The sequence below is a fragment of the Ambystoma mexicanum genome, chromosome 4q (assembly GCF_040938575.1).
Source record: "Ambystoma mexicanum isolate Mex_15411 chromosome 4q, UKY_AmexF1_1, whole genome shotgun sequence".
NCBI classification, from domain to species: Eukaryota; Metazoa; Chordata; class Amphibia; order Caudata; family Ambystomatidae; genus Ambystoma; species Ambystoma mexicanum.
In genome coordinates, this window is record NC_090928.1 from 1,099,374,193 (window position 1) to 1,099,400,780 (window position 26,588).

At 44.1% G+C, this 26,588-nt stretch overlaps 1 protein-coding gene across 2 annotated transcripts in view; it reads left to right on the forward strand.

Moving 5' to 3' along the window:
- The window catches only part of GALNT14 (polypeptide N-acetylgalactosaminyltransferase 14), a 1,917,720-nt gene that overhangs the window by 1,794,764 nt on the left and 96,368 nt on the right, over positions 1 to 26,588 (forward strand). For both annotated transcript variants that reach the window (XM_069608667.1, XM_069608668.1), the window contains exon 13: positions 1,563 to 1,707. In XM_069608667.1, the coding sequence (XP_069464768.1) occupies positions 1,563 to 1,707 (145 nt within the window). The remainder of the gene's footprint in view (positions 1 to 1,562; positions 1,708 to 26,588) is intronic.

Consider the following 26,588-nt stretch of genomic DNA (forward strand, 5'->3'; position numbering starts at 1 on the left):
CTGAACTATCCTGACATATTATTTGTTGAACACTTTTCTTTTGTGTCCATTTTTATCCCACACCATTTTGTATTTAGAAGTAAGGATTGCCAATAGATTTTTACTATAAGCCCTATTATTTTGGCAGACCCCACTAGGACTGTGTTATTATTATTTGATGGTCAGAGCTTGCTCCCATCCTTAGATTTAGGTTTAGACAGGCATGTTACCAATCCATTGAAGTTCAATAAACACCCTTGAACTGTGATCACTTGTGTCTGTCTTCACTGTTTGATACCATGCCTTCCTTACAGTGTGAATTGTTGAGAAAAAGTGTATTTGTAGAACATTTCTTGGGATTTTCAAAGACATGTTAATTCTAATTTGTAAACAAAAATAAAGAAATGCATAACATATCTGTGGATTGGCATACTGATTATTTACAATTTTGAAAAATAAAATGTGTTAAGGTTTGTTTTTGTAGTCCTTAACATTTAGCTCTAAGACCTTGTGATATAGATTGATGTGTCAATCTATACATTAATTCATTCCTTAAAACTGGCAGCTTCTCAATGTGTAAGTCAATGTGTCCCCCTCTCTCTAAGTTGGATTTGAGATTCTCTTTGCGATGGATGGGAAGTCACATGTTTGAATCCTTGACATGCCAATTTACTGATTGAATGGTTCGCTTTAAAAACATTTTTGGTAATACTTGAAAATTAATTATGGGTACAAATCACTGGGAGTCGAAATCTTGATTTAACTAATTGATAGAGTGAGCTCAAAGAGATGAGATCCCAGGAGGATATGTTGTGGGCGGGGAGGATCAGGGAGTTGGTGGAAATTCCCATAGGGCTTACCATGGTCATGGGCAAATAATATGTGGGTAAATAACCAAACAACACGCTCTGTGTCACTTCTCACATACCATCTCTCATTACCTGTTTTCTAATGCAATATCATTGGCTTATAGGGCCACCTAATAACCCAAACTAAAAAAGAACTGGAGACGCTTCACCATGTGTATCACTTTATTTAGCGTTCTCGATCATAGGTGCAAGGGCTATATACTTAATTATTTTTCTTGTATTTATTTTTGTTTGTAACTGTTCACAGAATGTTTACATGTATGTTCATTTCAGCTGAATTGAAATACATTTTATTGACATTACATTAAACCACGTTTTGCAGTCTAAAGTCTTGTCTATTTCTTTGTTTTCTTTTCGTAAATGGATGATTTTTCATGTTTACTAAAGTATAAGCTAAGAAGGAATTAACCGCATTTTATGCAAGTTTATTTCTATTTGAAGTTTCGATGGTGCCCATCAAACAGATTTTGTTCCTTTTTTTTTTAAACGGATTATCCTCTTCAAATGTTTGGATGCATTTTGTTACCCCCAAATCTGAGTATGAAAAAGGTGGATTGGTACAGTTTCAGTATCCATTTGTTATGAATATACTTGTTTTGATCTATTGAATGTCTGTGTTTGGTAAGGATCATCTGCATATCTAAAAACATGTTTATCTAATTGACACATTTCAAGTAACAGTGTTGAATTAACGTGTGTTTTTTTTCCACTCAGAGTACCAGAAGAGACCTTATCCAAATCAGGGATTATAAAACAGAGGCAGAGATGTGTTGAGTCCCAGAAGCTTGCAGATCAAGATTTCCCGGTGTTAACCCTTGTCCCGTGTATTGGCTTAAAAGGGGTTACAACAGAATCTCAGGTAAAGAAATTACATTCTTCTATTTTTAAATTCCATGTTAATAATTAAGAACAATTTAGCATTTTCATGTAGGGCTTCATGCTTCTAAGTGCTTGGATAATTGTTACTAACACATTACGCCTGATTTGCAAAGTGTCTTTTCAATCAGAATGTCGGAGTTGTACAGCATATTATAACTCGATTAAAGGGCATCGGAAGTATGAACGACAGAGTACCAACCCCTGCTGGGATTCACACCTGTGATTGTAGTTTTCACTCGTTCATGAGTGCTTAACCTGCAGATATATGTTACCTGCTCAAAAGTAGGAACATCTCAAGAAAGTCCTCTTGTCAATGGAACAGTCTCCCAGCGCAGGTGTCAGTTATTGGGCCTCATTGCACGGAAGGCGGTAAGAAGGCGGTAAGGGTTAATGGTCACCGGTAATGGTACCGGTGACCGTTAACCCGTACCGCCTTATTACGAGGTCCCTTTGCGGGCAGGTACTTTAACGCCTGCTTTTTGCAAGTGTTAAAAACCAACCCGCAAAGGGACCTCGGTGCTAATTATGGTACCGCAAATTTGCGGTACCATAATTAGCACCTTCCCCATTCCCATTATGCCCTATGGGGCAAAAAGGGGAATGGGGAAGGTCAATGGTGGAAGGGGGAATTACCGCCCCGCCAACCTTGGAATAGGGCGGTAATTCCCCTTTCCACCAAGGCGGTGCCGGTATTATACCGGCATGAACCATGGCGCTAATAGCGCCATGGTTCACCGCCTACCGTGCAATGAGGCCCATTGTGTATATAAATCTGTTAAATATAGTTCTTGTAGTGATGTGTACCAAGACGAAAAGTTGTACATACCATCTTGTAGCATTTGATGTGGCATATGCAGGGAGTTGTGTTGTCTGCATCTGCAGTCATTTTCCATGTACATATGTGGCTGTGCAACACTAACAATCAAGGTGTGCAACATGATTATGTTCTCATGAACAGAAATGATGTCTGATTGGCTGAATGCATCTAAGACCATATATTAATTAAAGGCATGTTTCAGGAGAGATCCCACATGAAATCTAGTTAAGGTTTCTACAGAAACGCAAATCCACATGCATACTTTTGAAAGTGAAATGAAGTTATAACAGAGTGTCAAGTAGTAATGCTTGTGAATATGTCAAGGTAGCACATTTTATCACAATGCACATACACACAGACGGAGTTGATGTATGAAAGATAAGTACCATGATGCCAACCCTGCCCTTTTCCATCCATGCACCTGGAACAGCAGACACCTCAGTGCCACCCCGCTCCATGGAACACTACCATTCTCCCATTCCTTTGTTATGCCTTGTTTAATGTATTTATAGACATGTGGAAAGATGCAGTGGAATTGCAATCACCCTCAAAGAACACATTCTCGCCGCAGTTATGCCGTCAATGATGATCATGGGCTGTGATTCCCTGCTAGTTCACTTCAATGTCACCCGCATAGTCACTAAGTCATTTCTCCAAATGTACCTCTCACCATCCTAGTACCCCCTTTTTGCAGACAGGTTCTCGGACACAATCGCCATCCTAGCCGTGAACCATGAGCCCATCAGAGTACTTGGGGTTTAAACATTCAGCTGAACAAGGCACAAAAACAAAGCAAGTTCTACATTTTTAACTATGAGGAACCTACACCTCTAAAAAAAAGTAATGAATGGAAGAACACACTCAGCAGGCCCCACACTGCATCAACACTTCTGCATGAAGCAACTCACAACTGTGGCCACAGCTGTGCCACTGCCATGGAGTGATGACCTTGCCATTTCTTTCCTCATTAGCACACTGATTTACACCATTCAAACAGAAGCGAGAAGAAGATCTATCAGCACAAGAGCATACAACATCTTTTACCCACAGCATTTAAACAAAGTACTGCTGAATAGAGAAGTAGACCCAGTGTCATTGTACCCCCCAGACCACCCAGAACTGGAACCTAGGTGCCCTGTACGAAGCTGGCACCCCTGAAATATTTCAAGACATTTGATAAAATACAAGAAACCACATGGTACACACAAGAACTGAGGGAGAGAGATTTGACTGAATAGGGAAGTTACAGCAAAAAGAGCAGCACAGTCTTCCTGTGCCAACAGTGGCAGCAGTCTTAAGAACAGGGAACCCCACTGTGCCAAACATGCAATCTGCCCACGGATGTAGGTATTCGACCTTAACATTGTGTATTGGTGGTCGCCTCGTAGCACCCAACAAAACATTACAAAAGTAGTCAACAAGGAGTGTTTGCCGATGTAAGAAGTAATGCCATTTTATTCAGGGCCCCAGACGCAGCTAGGACAGCAAATTCAAACAGAACGCAGAACAGTACTGCATGAAAAGGCGCTGTCAAAGAACCCCATCAAAGTTAAAACTTTTAATCACAGTAAAAGAATTAGCATTTATGATTGTGTGACCTTGATAGAAAAATCCTCCCCACACAGAAATTGTTGGTTCTTCTACTTTGGACTCCTATAGAACTGTGTACATTATGCTGGATCATTAGTTCCATGAACCTTCCCACATCGTCAAGTAAATGTACAGGATGTGTGTCACAGGGCCCCACCTCCGAATTCCCAGAGGGCAGCCCGTAGATTTAACCTGAGGTGCCGAAACAGTGTCCTTATTTGCAAAATAGGCAGTCAATTTCCTTTGGGTGGGTGGGGTGCATGACTTCACATATTCCCTGTTTGGCTTTCTTTGATTTCTGGAATACAAGTTTATTTGTGTTTGCGGGATGCTGACTACGCTCCCGTTTGCCGACTTGGGTTACCACCTCACGAGGGGCATGCTTTGGGTATTTGGATTTGCTCAAGGCTGCACGCCAAGCCACAGCAAATGGATAAATATGGATGTGAATATGACCACAAAAACAGTCAAAAACCTGGGGTCAAAAGATGTTAAGCTAACAAATTCTGGGGCGGGAGACCCCACACCACGTGTGACAAGCAAATATCGAGTACTCCCCCAATTTGTTGGCAGGAGTGGTGGGGGAAAAAAGAAGTGTTGCCCAAGCAGACTGGCGTCTGAGCTGTAAATCAGTCACAAGTGGCAAGAAAAACAAAATCGAGGGACACAACTCCCAGTCCTCTTCACCAAAGGAGCTGTTTCACCATGTGTCTGCCAAACCTCACGAAGCCAAAGAGCGAGACTGACCTGCCAAGCTGCCAATATCTACCAAAAACTGCAATCAATCTGCAAGGGCTCTATGGTGCTCTGCACCTGAACACAGGGTATTTGTCAGCCCCTCCACCAAGATCTGCAGTCACTCGTCTTCTCCCACACGCTCACACCCCATGTCCATGCATTTGTTATGTGTGTGGATTTCACTCTGGTATACTCATTTTATTGCATAGGACAATGCTCCTGTGTAGACACCGTAAGTGTGAGGCATTGGGCCTCATTCCGGTTTTGGAGCTAACCATGGAGTAATTAGCTCCATGGTTGCCTCCGAAACCGTCCCAAATCCGGCATGGTGAATGGAGTAATTACCGGTCCATTCCAGGGTTGGAGGGACCGGTAATTCCCCATTCACCTTTTGCCCTTCCCCATTCCCATTTCTGCCCCATAGGGCTCAATGGGAATGGGGAAGGAGGTAATTACGGCACTGTAAATTACGGTACCGTAATTACCTCCGAAGTACCTTTGCGGGTCCCGTACTTAACTCCTGCTAAAAGCAGGAGGTAAGGAAGGACCTGCAAAGGGACCTTGGAATACAGAGGTAAGGGATTACCGGCATCAGCACCCATACCGGTGCCGGTAATTCCTTACCTCCAACCTCGGAACCCCCATTGTACTTTTTTTATTATGGGGTGGGGTCTCTCACATCTGTTCAGAGAACACAGCGGGCTTTTCTCTAATGGAAAGGAGAGCGATTCCAATTGAGGCTCAAACCACAGAACACTAAGGGATTGAGTACAGCAGCGATCTCAATCCCAGCATGTGCAGAGGAGATTGCTTCTCATGTTATGTGATGTTGACTTATACTGCACACTGTTAACACCACGGAGGTGGTCTCCAATCGCTCACGTTGGTCTGCAAGAAAGTGGACGGAGTGGGTTAGTGAGAACAGAGTGATAGGATAGGCCCAGAAACAGAAGAAACTGCCATTTGTGTGTTGGGTGGTTTGCTGGCGTGCACTGGCTTGTTGTGTCTGTAAGGGTGAGGCCCAATGCCTGGGTTATCTGTTGTATGTGAATGACTGTTATGTTAGGTACGTGTTTTTGTGCTTCATGTGTAGATTGGCTGGTATTTAAGGTTGTGGTTGTGCACACTGGCATGTTATATCCGTAGGGGTAAGCTCTTGTGGCTGGGATTGTTTGCTGTTTGCAAGTGTTACTTATGTTGTGTGTAGTTTGGCGAGCCCTTGGGGCATGTATAGTACTTGTGCAGTGAGTTGGAGGGGAGCAGGAGTGAAGTGGTTAGTACATTCAGTACTCTAAATGTTCTTCTAGGAGGTGTGATAAAAGTGTGATTCTCAGAGCTGCTCAAAACACCATGCAGTGGCTACTATGTGGGATACATAGAAAGTGGTCAAAGGAGGAGGTGTGGCCTAAATCCTGGTAGCTTAGCAACACACCTGGAAGGAGGAGAAGGACTCTTCCTTGCTCTGCACAATTCCAGCATGAAAGGTACAACATTACTTGAGCCATTACTATAAGAACATTCTAACTCTACAAACACCTGACACAGGAAGTGCCGGCATCCTGTATCCTTGGCAACCTTTGTCAGTAACGGATCATAAACGTACATGCCGTGAGTAACGCAGTTATCATTTAGATATTGAAAGGATTTCAGTGTTCAATTTCGTTTCCCCCTTGCCTGCTTTTGATTTGTCAGGTCCCAACCATGTCACCCTGCTGTGCCTTGGCATTGCCCTGACTAAGTGTCCGGAAAACGCAAGGCTTTGACACTGCTGGCGAAACGCCACTGTGGTTCCTTCTCTCCTATGTAGTGATACCAGTTGTGATGAATTTAGACACGCGTACGGTGCCCCGGAGGTCACGCCCCCCCTTTCTGGTGGCACACCAGGTGATCCCCTAGAATTACCTCATTGTAGAACTGGAGCGGATTATAGCTCAAAAAGGTATCGCTGCCTTCGCGTGGCTTGCATCTCGCTGTGCACAATATGCAGACCTCATTTGGCCCCCACGCCTGCTCTTGCGTCAGTCACTCCTACGCTAGTGTACTGTCCGATCATCACCTAAGTCCGGGTGTGACACATCGCTCGCCGACGTCAGAGTGGAGATTGCACTGCCAAATTTCAACAACAATATGTTTTGCATGTATACACCTACAATATGACTATAACAGCTAATGGAAATATTCTAAAAACATGACATTCACTTTACCCTACAATTCCACAGCATTAAATCCCATGGCTGCCTTCTTCGTGTGCTACAATTTGCAGATGAAAAAAACACACTTACAAGTGAGTTGAAAAACAACCTGCACATAGTTTGCACACCGGCAGAATTATTTTTTTTTTATTTTTTTCCTTTACACGTGCAATCATTTAACTGCCAATGAAAATACATGTGGGCTGCCTTTTCACTAACGCCAGTCAGTGCGCTTGTAGATGTGAAAACAGGAAGAGCATATATGCGCGTGTGATTGTCATGTAACCAGATATGTGCGTGTGATTGTCATTGTAATCAGCTATGAATATATGTAACAGCGCCACGATGCCCACAGGCTGATGTGCGCTTTAAACAAATACGAATAAATAAATTAATAAATGAAAGATTCCGTTTGCGCATTTGCAAATGCTCTGATACCCTGCCCGGATTTACGTTCACCTGAGCTGTTCATTTCACATGCATGGTGATTACTTCCTGGGACGTTGTCATTCATACTTTAAAGATCCCATGCAAGCTTGTAGGCATATACACCCAGACACGTCATTTTAGCATACAGTTTGAGCAGGGGATATATTGCACCTGATTCATTTTTTAAATACACGGCAAATAATCTGATATTAAGTTATTGTTCATTATTCGAATGTGTTGGGTATTTTGTAACGCGCCATATCTGTACACGGTACATCAGAGCAGTTTGGAAGAAAAGCATGACATGGATAGGGAGAAGCGGGACTGAGATGGGACGTGGGGGTGGGGGAGTGGCTAGAGCTGCTGCCAAGTCAAGGACCCCAACACGCCATGTTCTATAGCGGGAGAAGTACAAGCATTCAGGAAGTACACATCCTGCGACTCTACCATAGTTATGTCTTGATGAAACTACTTGGTGCACTCAATTTATAACCTCAGAAATCGTATTCACGATTGCAGGACACAATTCCACACCCTTCTGACAATGATACATTAATTAAACAATGATCACAGTGCTTCGAAGAGGGTGTAATGCGGTTATTTTACAGACAGGTTATGACACTACAGTACATAGCAATACTATAGATTATAATACAACTGTTACTACTGTTACTGGCAGTAGTATCAGTGGTGCTGGTGACAGTAGTGCTGTTGCTGATATTAAAAGTACTGACTATTGCACTATCAGTGGTATTCAAACGGTGGGTCGCGACCCCCTAGGGGTCCGCGGGTGCATCCCAGGGGGGCCCTGAGAGCTCAGCATGAAAAAAGATGTTTTTTTTTTTTTTTTTTAGATTGGAAGAAATGGGCAGGGGTGGCCCACATGGGCGGGCTGAAGCATGAAACTGTCTCAGGCAACAATGAAAAAGTGGCCCACAGTTGTAAATGGATATTCATTCCTTTAGTCACAGACTGGGCCTCATTACTACTATGGCGGACCAGTAACAACGGTGCTGGTAAGCTACCGGCACCGTTGCTACCGTTCCGCCATAGTAAGAGTTGTGCTCGTGGGTGCTTGACAGCCCCCGCCAGGTCTGACCTCAGCTCGTCGGATGCACCAGCACCGTTATTAACGGTGCCGGTGCATCCGAGCTCCCCATTCCCATTTGAGCCATATGGGGCTCAAATGGGAATGGGGATCTACCGGCACCTTCGAAAGGGCAATTATCATGTCCGCCTAACTCGGCATGACCTAGTAATTGCCCATTCGCGGGTGCCAGACCCGGATGCAACTCCAGTGGCAGCCGTGCCGGTTTTACCGGCACAGCTACCGCCAGAGTAGTTATGAAGCCCACTGTTTCAATAGTACCCAAAGGGGTGCTTTGTGTTAAAATGTAAGTAAATTGTGATATATTCAGCAACAATGGTCAACATTACTAACTGCATAGTTAAGTAACTCATCAAAATGGTCCACATTGGCCAAAATGGTGGCCCATTTTGATTGGCCCAAACTAGCATTTTACATTTTTGGTACAGGCATTGCCCTATAGGCCTGTCCGAGCCTGGCGGCTCATCCATAATGGCAAGAGGCGCCCACCCAGTGGCCCCTCACCCATTATGGAGGAGCTAAGGAGCCAGCCCAGTGAAACAGTGAGCACTCCCTCAGCTGCTTTATCCAGCTAATGGAGTGCTCCTGGGCTGGCTGAACTGTCAAAGGGAAACACTGTTTCCCTTTGACAGTTCAGTTTAGTTCCCCAGCCGCACATGCTCACTGAGCCATGCAAGTGCTGGGGCGTTTTGCTTCGCCAGCATTGCATAGCTCATTGGAAATGCTGGCTGGGGCACTGCATGTCTGTATGTCCGAGGGGGAGCTCCTGCGCCTCCTCGCACATACGGACAGAGCAGCTGGAGCAGGCCGTTTCAGCACCCACACACAGGCCAATGCAGAAGGTACGTTTATGTTCATTGTTTTTATTTAAACATGTGTAGTACCCAAAGGGGTGCTTTGTGTTAAAATGTAAGTAAATTGTGATATATTCAGCAACAATGGTCAACATTACTAACTGCATAGTTAAGTAACTCATCAAAATGGTCCACATTGGCCAAAATGGTGGCCCATTTTGATTGGCCCAAACTAGCATTTTACATTTTTGGTACAGGCATTGCCCTATAGGCCTGTGTATGGATGCGTTATGAGTGAGTGTATGGTGATGGATGCTCATGTGAATGATAGAGTGATTGCTGTATGAATGTGCAGCGCCTTGCATATACACATAATCATGTTCATTGTGTTAGGACCAGTGGGGCCCAGGGGACAGGGATGGTATCTTTTTACCGGACATCTATCATTCAAAACCCTCTGCCTTGTCCACAAGGCTTTCTGGGGCCTGGGTCCAAAATACCTTCAGCTATTCCTCCGCAAATACCTCCCCTCTCGAGCTCTTCACTCCTCTACCTCCAACTCCCTCAGGGTCAGTCGTTTATCAAAGAAACGAGCTGGGGGTAGATCTCCGTCTTCGGCTGGGGCCTCCCTCTGGAACAGCGCCCTGCCACTCTAAAACTTGAGGAGAACCATCTTTCTTCCTGCACTTATCAGACCTACCCTGTCTGCTGCCTTAAACGTAGCACTTGCAAATTGCTGGCTGCACTACCACTGTTTGTTGCCTTTATTATTTATTTATTGTTATTTATCTGTTTCTCCTCTGCTTCGCACTTTCCACTTCTCCCCCCTTCCGTGCACTTTTCCCCTCACACTTGCGCGTTCTCAATGTCACTGGGCCTAGTAAGATCGATGTTTTATTCTCCTCTGTTCCCCTCCCTTGCCTTGTCACGCTCTGAAACACTTGTGTACGAGCGCGATAGAAATAAAATATCAATGCCTGCCCCCTGGACTCCCAGCAACAATTGCAAACTGTTTGGATATTTACCCATTTTTTGTTAAAAGTATGCTCTACAATGCAACATTTTAACCTATTATTTAAAAAAAAATTCACAGGGGGAAAACCCCCCGAACCTCCCCTTAATGCCCCTCCACTTAAAAAAGATTCACCAGCCGCCACTGGCCCTCAGACTGTGTTGGGAACGGGATGGGGGAACCGAGGGACTATGGTGGGAGCACAATGGGCGGGAACCATGGGATAGTGATGGGAGCAGAGTGGGGAGAGCCCTGGGTGTGTGATGGGGTGGGGAGAGACCAGCGACTGGGTAGGAGTGGGATGAGGGAGCCCAGCGACTTTGATGGGAGCAGGTGACGGCGCGCAATATATACTGTCCATTTGGCATTTCTGGGGGGTCCCGACCTGCCCAAATTTTGCTCAGGGGGGCCCTGGCCAAAAAAGTTTGAAGACCACTGCACTAACTGCACAACAGGTATAACAACTGTTATAATAGGTAGTGTTCGATGTCTACCCTTGCTAGTACAACTACGGTTGTTTTAATAATTGAGCTACTGGAAGTAGTAATTCTTACACCTCACTATGTGTACTTTAGTAGTGATATGGCTTCTATTAGACGTCCTTCTGGTAGTAGTTTACATGTAATTCTATTACTAATATTCGAAGTGTTGGTACTATTACTGCTACTACAAACATGGTGGTAGTGCTTCTCAAACCACTATTAAAGAACCTGCTATTACCTTTACTGCTAGTAGCAGCGCTACTGCTACAATTGGTGTTAATATCAATGGTGGTGCAACTACCAGTACTACCACAGGTTCTATAATGCATGCTAGTACGCGTTCTACTGGCAGTTCTAGTATTAATTCTTATAGTAACATAAGGACTGCTGTTGGTTATACTAGTTCTAAAACTGCTAGGAGTACATGTTGCAAACTATTACTTCCTATGTTAGTACATTTATTAGTACTGTGATAGGGGTGACTACCTGTAATTGTGGTATGAAAAATACTGGTGGTAGTACATACCCTGCTCATACTGGTAATACTAGAAAAGTATTAATAGTAAATATAGTGCCATAAGTAGGTGTATACGTATTTGTAGGGTAGCTCTAATTGTGGTGCTAATTGCATTGGGGCCAACAGTTGTTGTACCAAAGTAAGAATTGTAGTAGTACTTTTTGTACTAGTTGAAAAGTAACCATGAGACCAGTCAGTGGTGGTGTTACCAGTAATACAGGTCCCATCAATAAAACAAGAACTATCAGTACTGGAGAACCGAGAATTAGTAGAGGCACCAGATATTGGCTTAAGAGGACAAGACTGTTCACACATGTGTATCAATTGGGACTAACCCACAGATATTTCAAGGGTCTATCCATGGAGTGAGGTGAACTGGATCTCAAAGGATCTTATTTTACCTGAAAGGAGACAGGATCATCAGGTATGAGAGTTTATGACATGATTGTGAGGTTGACTTATTAATTAAATTAAACTTTTGGCCTCTATTACAGAACCTTTGAACCAGAGCAATGTGTTTGCAGAAGGCTTACAGGACCATCAACTCTCAAAGACAGGATTTGTCGAAGGGTCATCTCTTTCTCTCTTCTAGAGATGGGTTTACTCTCGCTTACTGAGGCATCTTCAACCTGGAGACAGTCAATAGAATTTGTTAGACCCTACTATCTAAGCTCTCTCTTACCTAATGGTGAGCACGTAAAGGCAGAGCATGTTATCTATCTAAAACTCCCATAGGGGAACTTTTTAGGTGAACCCTATTCTAAGTTCCCCAAGATGAACTGGGCTGTAGATTTAGGGTACCATTCGACACTCAGCCCCACTTGGACTTACCCTCACACGCTCACCTATTCGTATCCCTATCTTGCTGTGACTCCTCTTGCCTTCTATTCTCCTTCCTCCTCTACACCCATCAACATCATCTTTCTTCTCTCTTCCTGAGCCTTTTCTCTTCTGTCATTCTGATATTCCTCTCTTGTCTGCCTACCTCCAACCTCCGATCTTACACCTTACTAGTCTCTCCCTCCCCCCTCTTTACTACTTCTTGTCACAGACGGAACATAGCATTCTAATGCTTGAGGATAGTTCAAGGGTATTCATTTAAAAGTTCTGGACCCTAGAGTCAGCCCTCTCTCTCTATCGCTTGTCTCCATTGACTGCAGCCCCCAGGTTAGTACTATTTATTGGTAACTCCTACTTTCTGGTTCTGTCTTAGGTTACTAATAACTCCATAAGCTTTCTAAACTTCCTCAGGCACTTACTAACTGTCCCAACTCTACACAGGTATTGGCAGTCTCAAAACAGGTTGGGAAGTACCTTGCACTTGCTCAGTTGAATTGAACCTTGTTTATGCATGTCTGAGTCCACCTCTCCTCTTCTGCTATTACACCATCCACCTTACTCCAACCATCATTCTCTTGACTCTCTTATGTTTCAATACTCCTGACTTCCACATCCACCCTTTGATGTTACTATTCTGCCCACTCCTGCTCCTCCACACCTACTACCAGCTCCATCTTCCCACTACTTCACCCCTTCTCCCACTACCTCAAACCTCTTACCACTACCTCAATCCCCATCACACTACTGCACACCTCCTTCCACTACTACATTCTTATCAATATTTCACGCCTTCCACCAAGCTGCTCAAACACTCCCTTCCATTCTAGACCACCCACTTCACATTCATTCCTTACACTAACTTACTCTACTCATTCATCCCACAAGCAGGCACACTCAAACTGAAAAACTGTTAGGCTTACTAAACCAATGCTTCTCCTTTTCCAATAGCCGCAACACTCCGCTGCCTCCTCCTTCCTCCTGCAGGTCTCTTGGTCTGCCTCCTTCGCCTTCCCTGAACTCACCCTGTAAACCCACACTTTCTGCTTCCTGTCCCAATTGTATATCTTCATCCCTCTCCTGAATGTGGTCCTCTGACCCTGACTACCACACACCGTGGGTAATAATAAGCAGCGCTCAGATACATGAGGGTTCGTAGCGCTATATAAATGCCTAATTATTATTATTTATTATTACTCTTCCGCAGGGCACATGGGGAAAGGCAAACTATTAATAAAAGGGCTGAGTCCTGGCCACTTTCTCCAGGCGGACTTGCTTCTGAACGGGTATGGTGGCCTAGGAGAATCATTGTTTCCGTTTGCGGATGGGGTCCTTGATCTGGTGATACTTGCCATTAATTCTTCATGGAGGGTGGGTCCTTCTCACTGATTAGTCCCTGGTGAACCAGAGGGCCTCTGAGATCAGGTGCAGGCCAGACAGTTCTCATTGTTGGCTCTGTAGTGTATGATCGGCAGCTGTGTCAGTGCACAGCTTTACTTTTCCTCTCCTTCCTTGAAAGTAAGTATGTTTGAAATAGCTCAGTACTGGCTCTACGTCTTCTTTTTCGATACTCCTGTGAAACAACTGTCCAGTGTCTTGATAGGGAAGTATGGTGTGAGAACAAGTGTTACTGATTAAGGAAGGGCTAAACAACTGGGCTCCTCACTGAATCCAACTGCTTCCTCTAGGGTAGGGCTGGCCCAGGCTTTCCTTCTTGAAGGCCCACACATTCCGCTGGGAGGGGTTTTTGCCTCCTCGTGACAAAGCACATACACACCTTTCTTCTGTCATTTCGACACAGCACTACTATGAATCCTCCATCTGCACTACTATTACTTCTCTCCCCACTACTACTACCGCTCACAACACAATTACTCCCTCCCTCTCCACACTACAGCTAGCCCTCTCTCCACACAGCCCCTGCTTATTTCCTGGCTTATAATGAAACTGGACTGGTTTATCTGGCCACCCGCTGATCGCGGGCCCGGGTCCCCCCCTCAACCAGCCGCACACCTGCACTGCCCTCCTGGATACCCCCGCACTTGTGGACTGTTCTCTGTATCCCTACAGTCCTACCACGAGTACTTGACACCTGATGCCTGCACTTACCCTTCTCCCTTGCACTTGCCACCTTCTGGCCGTACTTTATTTTGTTATTTATTCTATTATCCATCGTATTGCACTGTCCCCTTCCCCGTCCCCCCTGCACTTTGCCCTTCCCCCTTCCCATGCACTTGCGCAATCTGAATGATACTTGGCCTAGTAGGATCGTTGTCTGTCTTCACTCTGTTTCCCCTCCCTAGCCTCGTCGCGCCTTGAAACACCTGTGTATAGGCGCGTTATGAATGCCTTATCATATCATATCCTATCAATGTACGACTACCCTTCTCTCAACACTAATAACCCCTCCTCAAGATTACACCTACCCATCTCTCCACATGACTACTCCCCATCTCTCCACACGACTGCCACCCCACCGACACATTCTCCCTCAGTTGCCCTTCTTTCTCTTCGGCTGGCAGCCTTCTTCCACTCCTTTCTCTCCCCCTAATATCCTCACTCGCATACCATTCATGCCCAGTCAAACTCCAATAATACTCTCTCCCACCAACGAATACCTCATTTTACAAAAGGCCCTAACAAATCGTCCAAATGCTTCTCTGCTCCGTCCTTCCTGCACTTGATCTCTCTATTCTCCTACTCCACACTTGACCTCAAAGAACTACCCACATCTTCCTGTTTCCCGTCATTCCTACATGATGCACTCATACAACCACAATGCTCAAAGGTCACGAGTCACTAATTTGGTGGTGGAAGTAGACCTGCTTCCTGCTTACACCAAATTTCAAGCTGCACACCGCATTTCCTGGCACAAAAGCTAAAACATTGAGGACTAGCAGGAAGAAATCTTGATAAAACATCAGAACCTGACCACTCACTCCAGGCAGGTCAAAATCATGGTACAGCCCTGCTGTAAACTCTGGAGGCAGAGCATGGGCCAACCGAAGCAAGCGCCTCATGGATAGAAGCCAGGTGGAGATTGGATGGGAGTAGAGGTCTCATGCAAGTTCAGCAACAAGGACCTGAATAGAGTTTTAACACACAATCTGATAATAGAACAAAGTGTTGTGCTATTAGCACCTTTTCTCTTAAATAGTTTAATTAGGATGAACAATCAGATAGATATATGTCTTTATTAAGCACTGCTAGAAGGGCTGCCTCTGAGTATTAACTCCATGATGGGTTTGTTGCAGCATTTGCTCTCAAGCTGAAGGATAGTCACTAATGCAACTTTAGAATAACATCCTGAATAAATGGACTATTTTGAGCAAAAACGCTACTTGCAAGTTGCCATACTTGGTGTGTGGGTGATTTCAAAGATGCAAATATTGTCTAGTATTTCTTTTATTTTTTGAAAAGTTAGCAAACATAAACTGACCAATTAATTAGCAATTGTTTGTACTAACTTTCCAAACAAAGCTAAATCACAACAATGAAATTTCCCATGTATCACAGTGTATGTTAATCTAGTTCAGGTTATAAAATCCATATAAGCATGCAGTCTGTGGATATAATGCATATGGCTTGTAGAAGGTTTTGTTTTTGGGGCTATTACCTGATTTGGTGGTATTTTAGTATCGCAGTATCGCAGTATGTTGGTGGTATTTTGGCAGTAAATCAACCTTACCTCATTTTGGTTTAGAATGATCCTATTTGGTATCTTATTTTTGTGGTAATCTTAGTGGTGAGCACACCTTCTATAATATAGCCCTTTGATAAGACAAACCTTCTCTCTTTATAAATATGATAACCCTAGGCTGACTGTAACCCCTCTCCGAGACCTAGCACATGTTTATGGAACCCAGTAAAGTCATGAATAATACCACTTGTCACATGTAGATTGTGTCAGTGGTTTATTTACACCAAAGACCTACACCTTGGAAAGGCTTTGCTCCCCCGTCCCATGCAGAGTGTAGCACATTCATATCCACACACACACATTCTATCTTGCCTATATATTGTTGGGTGTCCTGACCCACGTTTGAGCTATCATGCTACAACATTTGGTGCTGTGGGCTTAGGAAATCCAAGATGGCCGAAAAAGCCCACATGTGCGCCAGAATCCACGAAAACCGCGCAGCTTGTGCGCACACCAAAATGGTCGCCTGACTTGCCACCCCAGGTGCGGGTGTGCTGGGTCAGAAGAGCCATGAGTGAAATGGGGTGCCAAAGAGAAGAACAGCAGTGCCTGTTCGCTAGAAAGCACTTTAAAAATCACCTTTTGTTTCTCTGAATGCCAGCTCAAAATGCCTATTTGCAACACATCCAAAAATCTCACTGAACACCAGCGGACATCTGGCAGAATGAAGTATGTGTGCATACTAAATCTGGGAAGATGAAGAGCCCAAAACAATGTTTATAACAAGACTGGCTGAGCTGTGGATTTCAGCAGTTTAAGTAAATGTGGACTGAAAGACACTAAAAATCTAAATGTTTAAAAGAAATGAGTGACCTATTTCTGAGTGTCACATAGGTTGCAATTGTTTAAATGTCATAGTTTTAAACTTAGAATCAGCATTCTAGCTGCATATGTAAAAATGTTTAGTTTTATTTGAATGCAGAAAACTGGGGAACAAAAAGTGACATTTTATCTGAAACCTGGCTTGAGAAACTGAATTCTGCCTGACATCTACCCCCATCAGGAGTGAAATTTGAGTCACAGCTGTGTTCCCAGGCCTATCTGCCTTTTGCTGGCCACACTAAGGATATGCCATCTCTCTGATAATTGAATTAAGGGGAGCCCCACAGAATACAGGAGCTCTGAACAAAGCACTGTCCTGACTCAGGCAAATGTTTTATTGGCGGGAGTCGTAAATAGAGCTTCCTCCTGGAAGGACAGGGGAGGGGCACTGCCTGTGAGAGCAAGCTGGCTTGGCAGAACTGGAGAAACCAGAAATTCAACCTTGTGCTGGGGGGAAACCACACCCCTTTGGGGCCAGAACATAACTCTAAAAAGATGGATCATTCATAGAGCGGACATGTGAAAATTTTATAAATGATACCATAATTCTTGTGATTTTTCTGCCCACATTTTAAGACGTGTTAGGACCGGGTGGTATGTTCAGGGGGGTTTTAGCGGAAAAGAGGATATTACTCAAAATGTATGCATGTGAAAAATCTGACACTTCATCAATTAATGTCCATACTCCTTGCGCACATGTGTGTAAATTTGGGTTAATGTCCGACATTGCGAAATCAGTTAAAAAGTGAAATATGTGCCATTTCTGAATGCAAGCCCCCAGGAAGAGCAGAGTTTGAACAGGGGATACCTCCTGTGATATGTGAGGGGTGCATGTAATTTTAAACAAATCTGTACCTGTGCAAATATGTCTTTTTTATCAAATATAGATTGTGTGCAATTTGACAGGGGAGTGTCCTCTCTGCAAGCCATAAAATGACATCGCTCTGACTCACAGTTCCTTCCCCAATCATGGGAGAGGGGAGAATTGGGCCAATGGCAAGTGTAGAGGGGTAGGGTCTAGTGATGCTGCACACACACCCATTTTAAAAACAGATAAAAGCAGACAGACAGGACAGATAGGGACCTTCAAATCCATTTGCTGCGGGACGCTCTGCCGGGAAAATCCATACTTTACCTCCCTCAACCTTCAGAGAGCCAACATAGAGACTTCAATCTATCCTCATCCAGAGATCCAGACTTCAAATCTATCAATATCCAGAACCACAGAGAGAGAGAGCTGACCCAGATCACTGTGAAGTGCAGAGACCAGACCAGAGTCCAGTCTAAAACCTGACCAGATTCGTGGCGAGGCCCATCTAATTCAAGAATATAGTGTGAGTACCTAGCAAGACTGTGCAGAACCAATCTCTTAGTTAAAATAATATAATCCAAGCTATTTTAATCTAAGTAGAACTGCCTCCTAACTGTCACCTGTCATTTTCTAGTTGCTAGCTGTCACTTGTCTTTTTGAACTTTAAAATTTCAAATCTGAAAAACAACCTTTATTTAATCGCTCATATCTCCGTGACCGTTTGTCCTAGCGACTTGCAGTAACTTTCATCTGGAAGCTGAGATCCTAGGCTGTCCTAGGACCCCAAAACGATAGTGATAGTCCTTGTAGTTCCTCTGTAATCGCGCCCGGCGCACCCGCGAATTTTACCGCGATTTGCAAGTTTCTCCACGTGTAAAAATCTGCTGCTGCTTGCCTTCTGTTAAAGAAAAAATGTGTTTAACCTGCCAATCATTCCTGAATCATGGCAAGAGTGAGCCTGGACTAATATTAACTAGATACCACTCACCTGAACCTCTAGAGGGAATTAAAAGCATTTTAGCATATTTTTTACTTCATTGCCAGCACATATAAAAGCATTTTGGGCCTGTGTTTTCAACTTCTGTAGTCTAAGCTTGCTGGGGTGAACTGAATCACATTTGATTGCATTTCTGAGAACTGTGTGCCTTCCTTCCATTTCCTTGCATTGCATAAAAGGGGGGAGTGGATTGCCAGAGAAAAGTGATTACATTGTCTTTTGCTGAAATCCTATCAAGTTATTTTCTGTACTGCATTTCATTCCACATTGCATCCATGTGAAACCATAAAAGTATTGTTGCTATATTATCCATCCTATAACCACTCATCATTGATTATAAAGAAGTGTGCTAGTGCCAGACTATCCATTATTGATTACTGATCAGATTAAGTGTGATATTCAATTATTAATTTATTCTAAAGTGTGATATATATATATATATATTGTTTAAATTATCAAATAAACCTTTTAACTTGCAAAACAGAACTACTTCTTGGCTCAGTGGGGTCAGGAGGATTCCAAGAGAGGGGTGTTATATAGGGGTAGTCATCCAGAACGCATGAACTGGACATAAAGATATATCAATAAGGGTTTTCATTCAGTATTATAGACTAGGCGTTGACTTAGCTGTAGTGTTGAATTGAATCCTCTTACAATATATATGCTTTTCTCTGATTGTACCTCCTATATATCTTTCCCCACTGAAACATGAAACTTTGGAGACATAAAAGAAAAATAATAACAATAATCTAATCCAAAATGTTTATGATTCTGTTAAGCACCATGTGATTTACAATAACAATGTAACCCAATCAAAAATAAAAAATTCCCACAATCTTACTCACAATAGTTCTGCTGAAGCTCCTAAGAGAAAAGACAAAACAGTAATTGCAAAGCAAAACAGTCATTGCAAAGCATTGATATCATTTGTTAACCTGTCATTTTACACTGTCATCATTTAGGACATGCAAAATGAAACCACCAAGTATTGTTTAAAAAATAAATCTCTGTGCTTACTGAAACAAAATGCACTCAGCCCACGATCTCCTCAATTAAAAACCTCACTTACAATTACTTATGAAGTTTCTGCGTTTCGCCTAGGTAATCTCTTTCTGCTGGGGCTTATCTGCGCAAACACCCTTCACTGCCCATGGCTCAGCCTTGGAATCTTAGCCACTTCAATGCCAGAGCATCATCTCGTTCTGCACTGTCTTCCGACTGCACCCAGCAATGTCGCAGGCAAGAACATAACTGCCCACACCTCTCGGCTCAACTCCATATATTCTATCTGGCTGACAATCAAGAATAACCCTGCCTTTCTCCTGACATGCTTGATACCACCTAAGTTTCTGCAAATCACATTACAAGAGCCTTCATGTAACTACTTCTTCCTGTGCGAACAATGAAGGCTTCAAACTGCATAAGAAACACCTTTTCATCACTTACTGTGTGGTTTTTTCCTACACATTCCTCATTCATGAAAAAATAGTATACAGAGTCTATCCGAGTCTGCTGAAATTGCATTGCCATGTTGATCAGGAAATCTAATTAGTCTGGATTTTGTCAATCGGAAGTTAGTTTTATTATATAGGTTATTTCCCAATGCAATTTACACAGATTGGAATCCTCATAATTTGTATGTGTAATACACATTGAACCCACTGTCTTTTCTGCAAAACACTGTGCCTTGTTGTCACTGCATGCTTAATGTGGCATTTCACCTGCTTCATGTAATCCCATCTCTTCTCTACCTACAGGCTGATCCCATTAACCCGCTGATCTGTATCCATAATTTGCCCCCACTTGCACTAATTTTAAAATGACTGCCTATTCTGTTGGGTGTTTCTTAAAATGAGCACCCATTTGCTGGCTGCTTCTGAAAACATTTTGCTGAACATTTTCCTGAGTGCTTTTAAAATGAGCACCCATTCACTGGCTGCTATTGAAACCCCTTCATCTGCATACACTTTGTAATAGCTGCTTTTAAAAATACAGCCATATATATCTCTACAGGCTTAACCTGGTAACGTTTTACGTGGGTTAGCTAATGTTATATTAAACTTACAGTGAAAGATATTACACTCATTGAACATTTTGGAATGTCACTGCACAATATGGGTAATGTGATGATAAAGAAAAGGTATGCCCCTCCGAATTAGGCACACTGAAAAGCAGGGTAGGAGTAAATGTCACTAGGAGTGATAATGAAGGAACACTGATAGTGCTTGACCTTTAGTCATACGTTTGTATGTGTGTTGTGAGCGGTCAGAAATGAAAGCCAGACACAAAATTGTCATGTTTTTGGTTAAATACTTTCCTTAAAGTAAAAGGGTTGGGGAATGCCTCTCCGACCCTGCTCTAAAGGGAGGTTACCTTTCTAAAACCAAAAACTTTGTATCTGTCATTGTCAGCATGTCATAAATCAAAAACTACCCTTGTGTCCAAACGTCCTATTCTGGCCCTCACACTATACTCAAAATAATACAGTTAAAAGGAGAATGTCTTTAACTTGGTATTTGCAAAAAGTGTTCTCAAATAAAAATTGAACAGCTCCAAATTAAATGTTCTCTAAAATGGAAAAGACCTAAGCGCCAGAGAGGGATTCCCTTCCCCTGGATTCTTCACTGGTATCACAAATATCTCTGGGTCTAACACTTCTCTGTGTCTTTATTGGCCCACAGCAATCCTGTTAGATGAAAACTGCTCAACCTTATAAATTCCTCTGAGACAAAAGTTCCTTCTTTTAACACAAGTTCCTTCACAGTTTAACACACACTGTTTCTGCTTAACAGTTCTTGTATGTTTTCAATTTGCCTATTATACCCCCTACCAGGACACTTTATGCACCTCCAACGGCCTGGTATACTCTACCGCCAGGACTGTTCTTACACTCACAACTGCCTGGTGTACTCCCCTGCCAAGACTTCTGTTGCATTCACAACTGCGTGGTGTACTCCACTACCAGGACTTCTCTTCTTGTGCTTTCAACTTCCTGGTGTATGCTTGCCAGGACTTCTCATATATTATAGTTCCTCTTTTACATCCAAATAGCATGTACCTTTTCTTGGCTTCATGTTTCACTATTTTTTTAAGCTATCCCCACCTTTTCATTAACTTCTTAATGGGGTTCGGGTTGGCACTTTGCTCATTTGATTCACATACAATCTTCGTGTTATTGCACTTTCCATTACTTCATAATGTTCAAATTCTCCTTGGCACGGTCGAGGATATGCCCTGGTTTACCCACTCTGCTCGGGCAAATTCACTGTCTCTCTATGGCATCTTGGGTCTTCCACAGCCTACTTTTGCCACTTGCTTCCCACTATGGGCGACTCATATATCTATTCAGCTTGTCTCATGGCTCTACTCCTGGACACTGGCTTCTTCTCGGCTGGGACAACACTGCTTCTCCCGAATATGAGAATCCCATGAATCATCTCACGGTTCCCCTGGCTTCTCCACGGAATGCCTTACTCACACCACGTTTCTGTTCTTCGCTGCTGGCGAGCTTCGCTGCTCTGCCACACCGTTTCGCACCTCCAGCTTCCGGACACCTAATCATGCATTTAGCTTCCGTATGCCAACACGTGCCTCCAGCCTCTGTCTGCCTTCAATACAAATGCTGTTTCTTCTCCTGACCTCTTTTGATAGTTCGGTTACCACTCTTAAAGACCCAGTGCACAGGTATTTTCATCCAACAGCTAGCACACTCATGACGCTTGATGTTCTTGCTGCTCTGTATCAATTCATTCATCCTCCTCATCTCAGGTGGTTGTGGGAATTGAAGTCCACTGTTGGTCTCTGATGCCAATTACTCAGAGGGTCTTCCTCAATGAATTCACATGGAAGATAAGTTCTATATGAAGGAATACTAACATGGCATTAGGCCATCAGGGTATTGGGTAAGAGGGGGTCTTCCTCATGGGAATCTAGGGGATACCATGCCTCATCCAATGAAGCCATCACATTTCACTGGTGGCTCTCTCCTCCAATGTGATCCTCCCTCATATAGCCTCCCCTAGAGTTAGGATCAGGAAGCGGCTCCTTTGCCCTGGCCAAATGGGAGGAGGCTACCTCAGGGAATCTGTGATGACTCCATTGAATTCATCACATTGTCTACCAACAGCTGCACTTACCACTCCTTTATCTTCACCTCACACTTCGACTTCCACACAGGAATCAAGACAGACAGTGATATATTGCTGAAACAGAGTTCAGAAAGCAGGCATATTTGCACAGTATGCTCCCTTTACCAGCCCTCTTTACAAACAGCTTCCTGAAGAATCTGCTTTTTGGGAGAGAGGGGCAACTGAATTTAGAGAACTCCATAAATATGGAAGATGTCAGGCCGTATGGAGCCAGCAGCCATGGTGTAACTGTTCCTTGCAAATGAACCTTTCACTGTCACTGTCCATGCTGAACATGTACCATTTTAAGCTTGTTTCCAGTGGCCTGTCCAAGCTGCAACTATAACCATATGTAAGAAAGCCTTCCCTGACCTTAAATGTGCTGTTGTGTCAGGGTGTGAAGGGATTGTGCACTGGCCTTGTCTGTGCTGCAATTGTACCCATTTATGAGACAAATGTTCACTAGCCCTTGCAGACAGTTGTTAGTAAGTGAAACGTGCACTGGCCTCAGAATGCTGTATCGCTAGTAAGCATTTGCATGGGATATACGCTGGACAGGTCAATGTTGCACCTCTTTGTGAGGGCAACATGCACTGTCCCTGTCCATGCAGTGCCTATTAGTGAGGGAAACTTTCAGTGACACTGCACATGATGCCCCTGTTTCAGAACAATGTTCGCGCTGGCCCTGCCTGTGCTGTACATTTACCTATTTGCAAGGGAATTCTGACCTGTCCCAGCCCATGCTATCCATGCACCCATTTGTTAGGGAAACATCTATTAGCATTGTCCATGCTGTACATGTACTCTCTTGTGAAGAACACATGCACTGGCCCTTTCCATTCTTTACATATTTGTGAGGGAAACCATGCCCGTGCTCTACTTTCTGGGAGAAAACCTTGATTTTCCCCCACTGAACCATTTGCGACCGAAGCTTACCATTTACCAAACCATGAAGTACCGTTTCTATTGAAAACTTAGATTGCCACTGCCCAAGATATACCTCATAGTTTGAGGGAAGCTGTACTGGTCCTGTCCATACTCTATTTGTCCGAGGAAGGGTTGGACTAACCTTTCCCATGATATGCCTGTACTATTTGTGGTGTGCCCATGTAATACTGTATGTGCTTTTTTTGGGAGAAAATTGCCTACTCATACGTAGTGACTGTTATGGGTGCCTTTTGGGAAAGTGCGACTGCTGCTCACCATGCTGTCCCTGATCGGTCTGTGATTGCATGCAGTGTTTCTGTCTATGATGTATCCATCAAGTGTTTGAGTGAAGCTTTGAATGTTGCTTCCTGTGCTGTGCTGGATGTTTCTGTGTGGGTGCTACTTGCTCCGATGCTACCCTCAGGGCCTCTGTTCGAGCATGCCGGTCTGGAAAAAAGTGCTGATAACACCGGTTACTGGTACCTTTTGTGGACCGGCATACTCTGAGTGTCTACCGGTAGGGGCAGTGAACTACCTGCAGGACTGACCTGGCAGTAGTTCAGGCCCCTACCGGTAGAAAAACCATTGAAGCACTGGCACCGTTAACAGCGGTGCCAGTGCTTCAGTGTTCCCATTACCATGACTTACCATACCGCTGCTGCTTATAATATCCCGGTATTACCAGGCTATCAGGTAATGGAAACGGTAAACCGAGTTTTCCTGTAGAGCACCGGTACTACCAGCGGCGTACCGGAAACCTTGTAATTAGGCCCTTAGTGTACATTTCCTATGTGTCAGGGAAGTTTAACCTTCTGATGCATGTGCTGTGCCTTTGTGTTGTTGAACACATGTTGTATTGTTTCTGCCAGGGCTGTATCTGTTCAGTGAGTTAAGGAATCGTCAGCATTACAGTAGAATGGATGCAGTTGGCGGTAGGTGAAAGCTAATGAGGATAAAGCCAGCAGTAGCTGCACATCAAATTTCAAGGTGCTGGTGGAAAGCAAGCAGAGTCTCGGTGTAAGGAAGTGGATGCCTGATTACTAAATCCTGTTAAGGCACAAACTGCAATCCATGCAAGTGACCCACATGTACCCAGTAAAATGGCTCACAGAGAGGCACGTGTGTGCGTGTGTGCGTGTGTGTGTGTCTATGTGTGTAAGGAGGCATAGTGTGGGGATGAATCATTGTAATCATTTGTAATTCTACCGGATATCATAGATTTATGATGATCCTGAGTGGTCTGTGTGTAAGACTACTTTGATTGTACCATTCGATCAAAGGAGTATCTAAAATATAATGGTGAAGCAGTGCTTGTGATTTTGGTAGGCAGGACATTTTTGGAGAGAGGATACTATGGTCAGGCCAGAGCTGGTAGTGGGGAAGGGAGATTGCAGCAACAATACCTTTCACCTAGGGCTGCAACGACGTGGTACAAAGATGACCATCTTCAAAAAGGGGTATCACACAATGGCGGCCATCCAAAATGAACATCCCAGAGTGTTTGTGTTTCTCTCTTCAGGGAAATGCTGTTCTGCTGTACATGCATTGCTGCAGCCTCTGCACGTTTGATTAAAATATCCTGGAGTGGGCAGATCCCACTGGGTGCTCTGCATCCAGTCTTGTTCCGGCGTGGTGAGGGAGCAACATGCTCTCACTGCATGGTCTGACTTGGCTGCTTTGTTCCACTCAGGCCCTCTAGTTTGCTTGGAGGCTGGTTTCTGATTCTTTGCTTCCTCTGGCTCTTGTTTCTTCTGCACGGCGGCGGCGTGTAGGGAGTGGTGATAGTGGTATTGTTGGATAGGGAAAGGGGCACCTCTCGGGTAGGACAGGTCTAGATATACCTGTGGCAGACCGACCACCCCAGCTTCAGAGGGGTCCCATTCCCTCTTGACAGCGTCAATTAGCTGACCCTAGCACAAAGTGCAGTTTTGCATGGTATTAGCACTAGGCAAGCATTCTCATAGGGTACTATGAAGAGTGAAAATGGGACGATCCCTTCCCCCGATTTTCATCCAGACCATGGCCTATGACGTCACGACCCAAGCACCCACTGCAAGAGGCATTCGACCCGCCCCAGATGTCAAGATCCACTGTGGCCACGCCCCACACTCCCAGGGAAGCTGCGCGTCAATCAAACCACATGCTGGGACTTCAGGTGGAGCTGACACCGACCATATGGAACAACTCATTTAGACAGCACCCACAAATACTTCCATTGTTAGAGATGCCATGACGACATAGTCAGCGGACAAGAACACACGTGCCACCAAGCACATTGATCATACACACACCAATCCACAGGTGTCTTATAAGCATGGAACGGGTGACGTATGTGGCTACAACGGGTGACGTAAGTGGATAAAACGGGTGACGTATGTGGATAAAACAGGTGACGTATGTGGATAGAATGGGTGAAATATGTGCATGGAACAGATGAAGTATGTGGATGGAACGGATGAAGTATGCAGAAGCTAGTGGTGTAACATGTGACCGGTATGGGTTAAATATGTGGAGGGAGCGCATAAATCAACCTGGAATTCATGGACCGGATGGGAGTACATGGAACAGATTAGAGTGCATGGAACTAATTCGAGAGCATGGATTAGGTTGGAGTGCATGAAACAGATCGGAGTGCATGAAACAGATCGGAGTGCATGAAATGGATTGGAGTACATGAAATGGATTGGAGTGCATGAAACAGATCGGAGTGCGTGGAATGGATTGGTGTGCATGGTACAGATTGGAATGCATCAAAAGGACTGGAGTGCGTGGAACAGACTGGAGTGCATGGAACAGACTGGAGTGCGTGGAACGGATTGTAGTGCGTGGAACGATTGGAGTGCGTGGAACAGATTGGAGTGCGTGGAACAGATTGGAACGCATAGAAATAGAGTGTACAGAACGTTTGGAAGAGCTTGTAAACCATCATATCACATCACCACGCTTACTCTCTTCTCTACA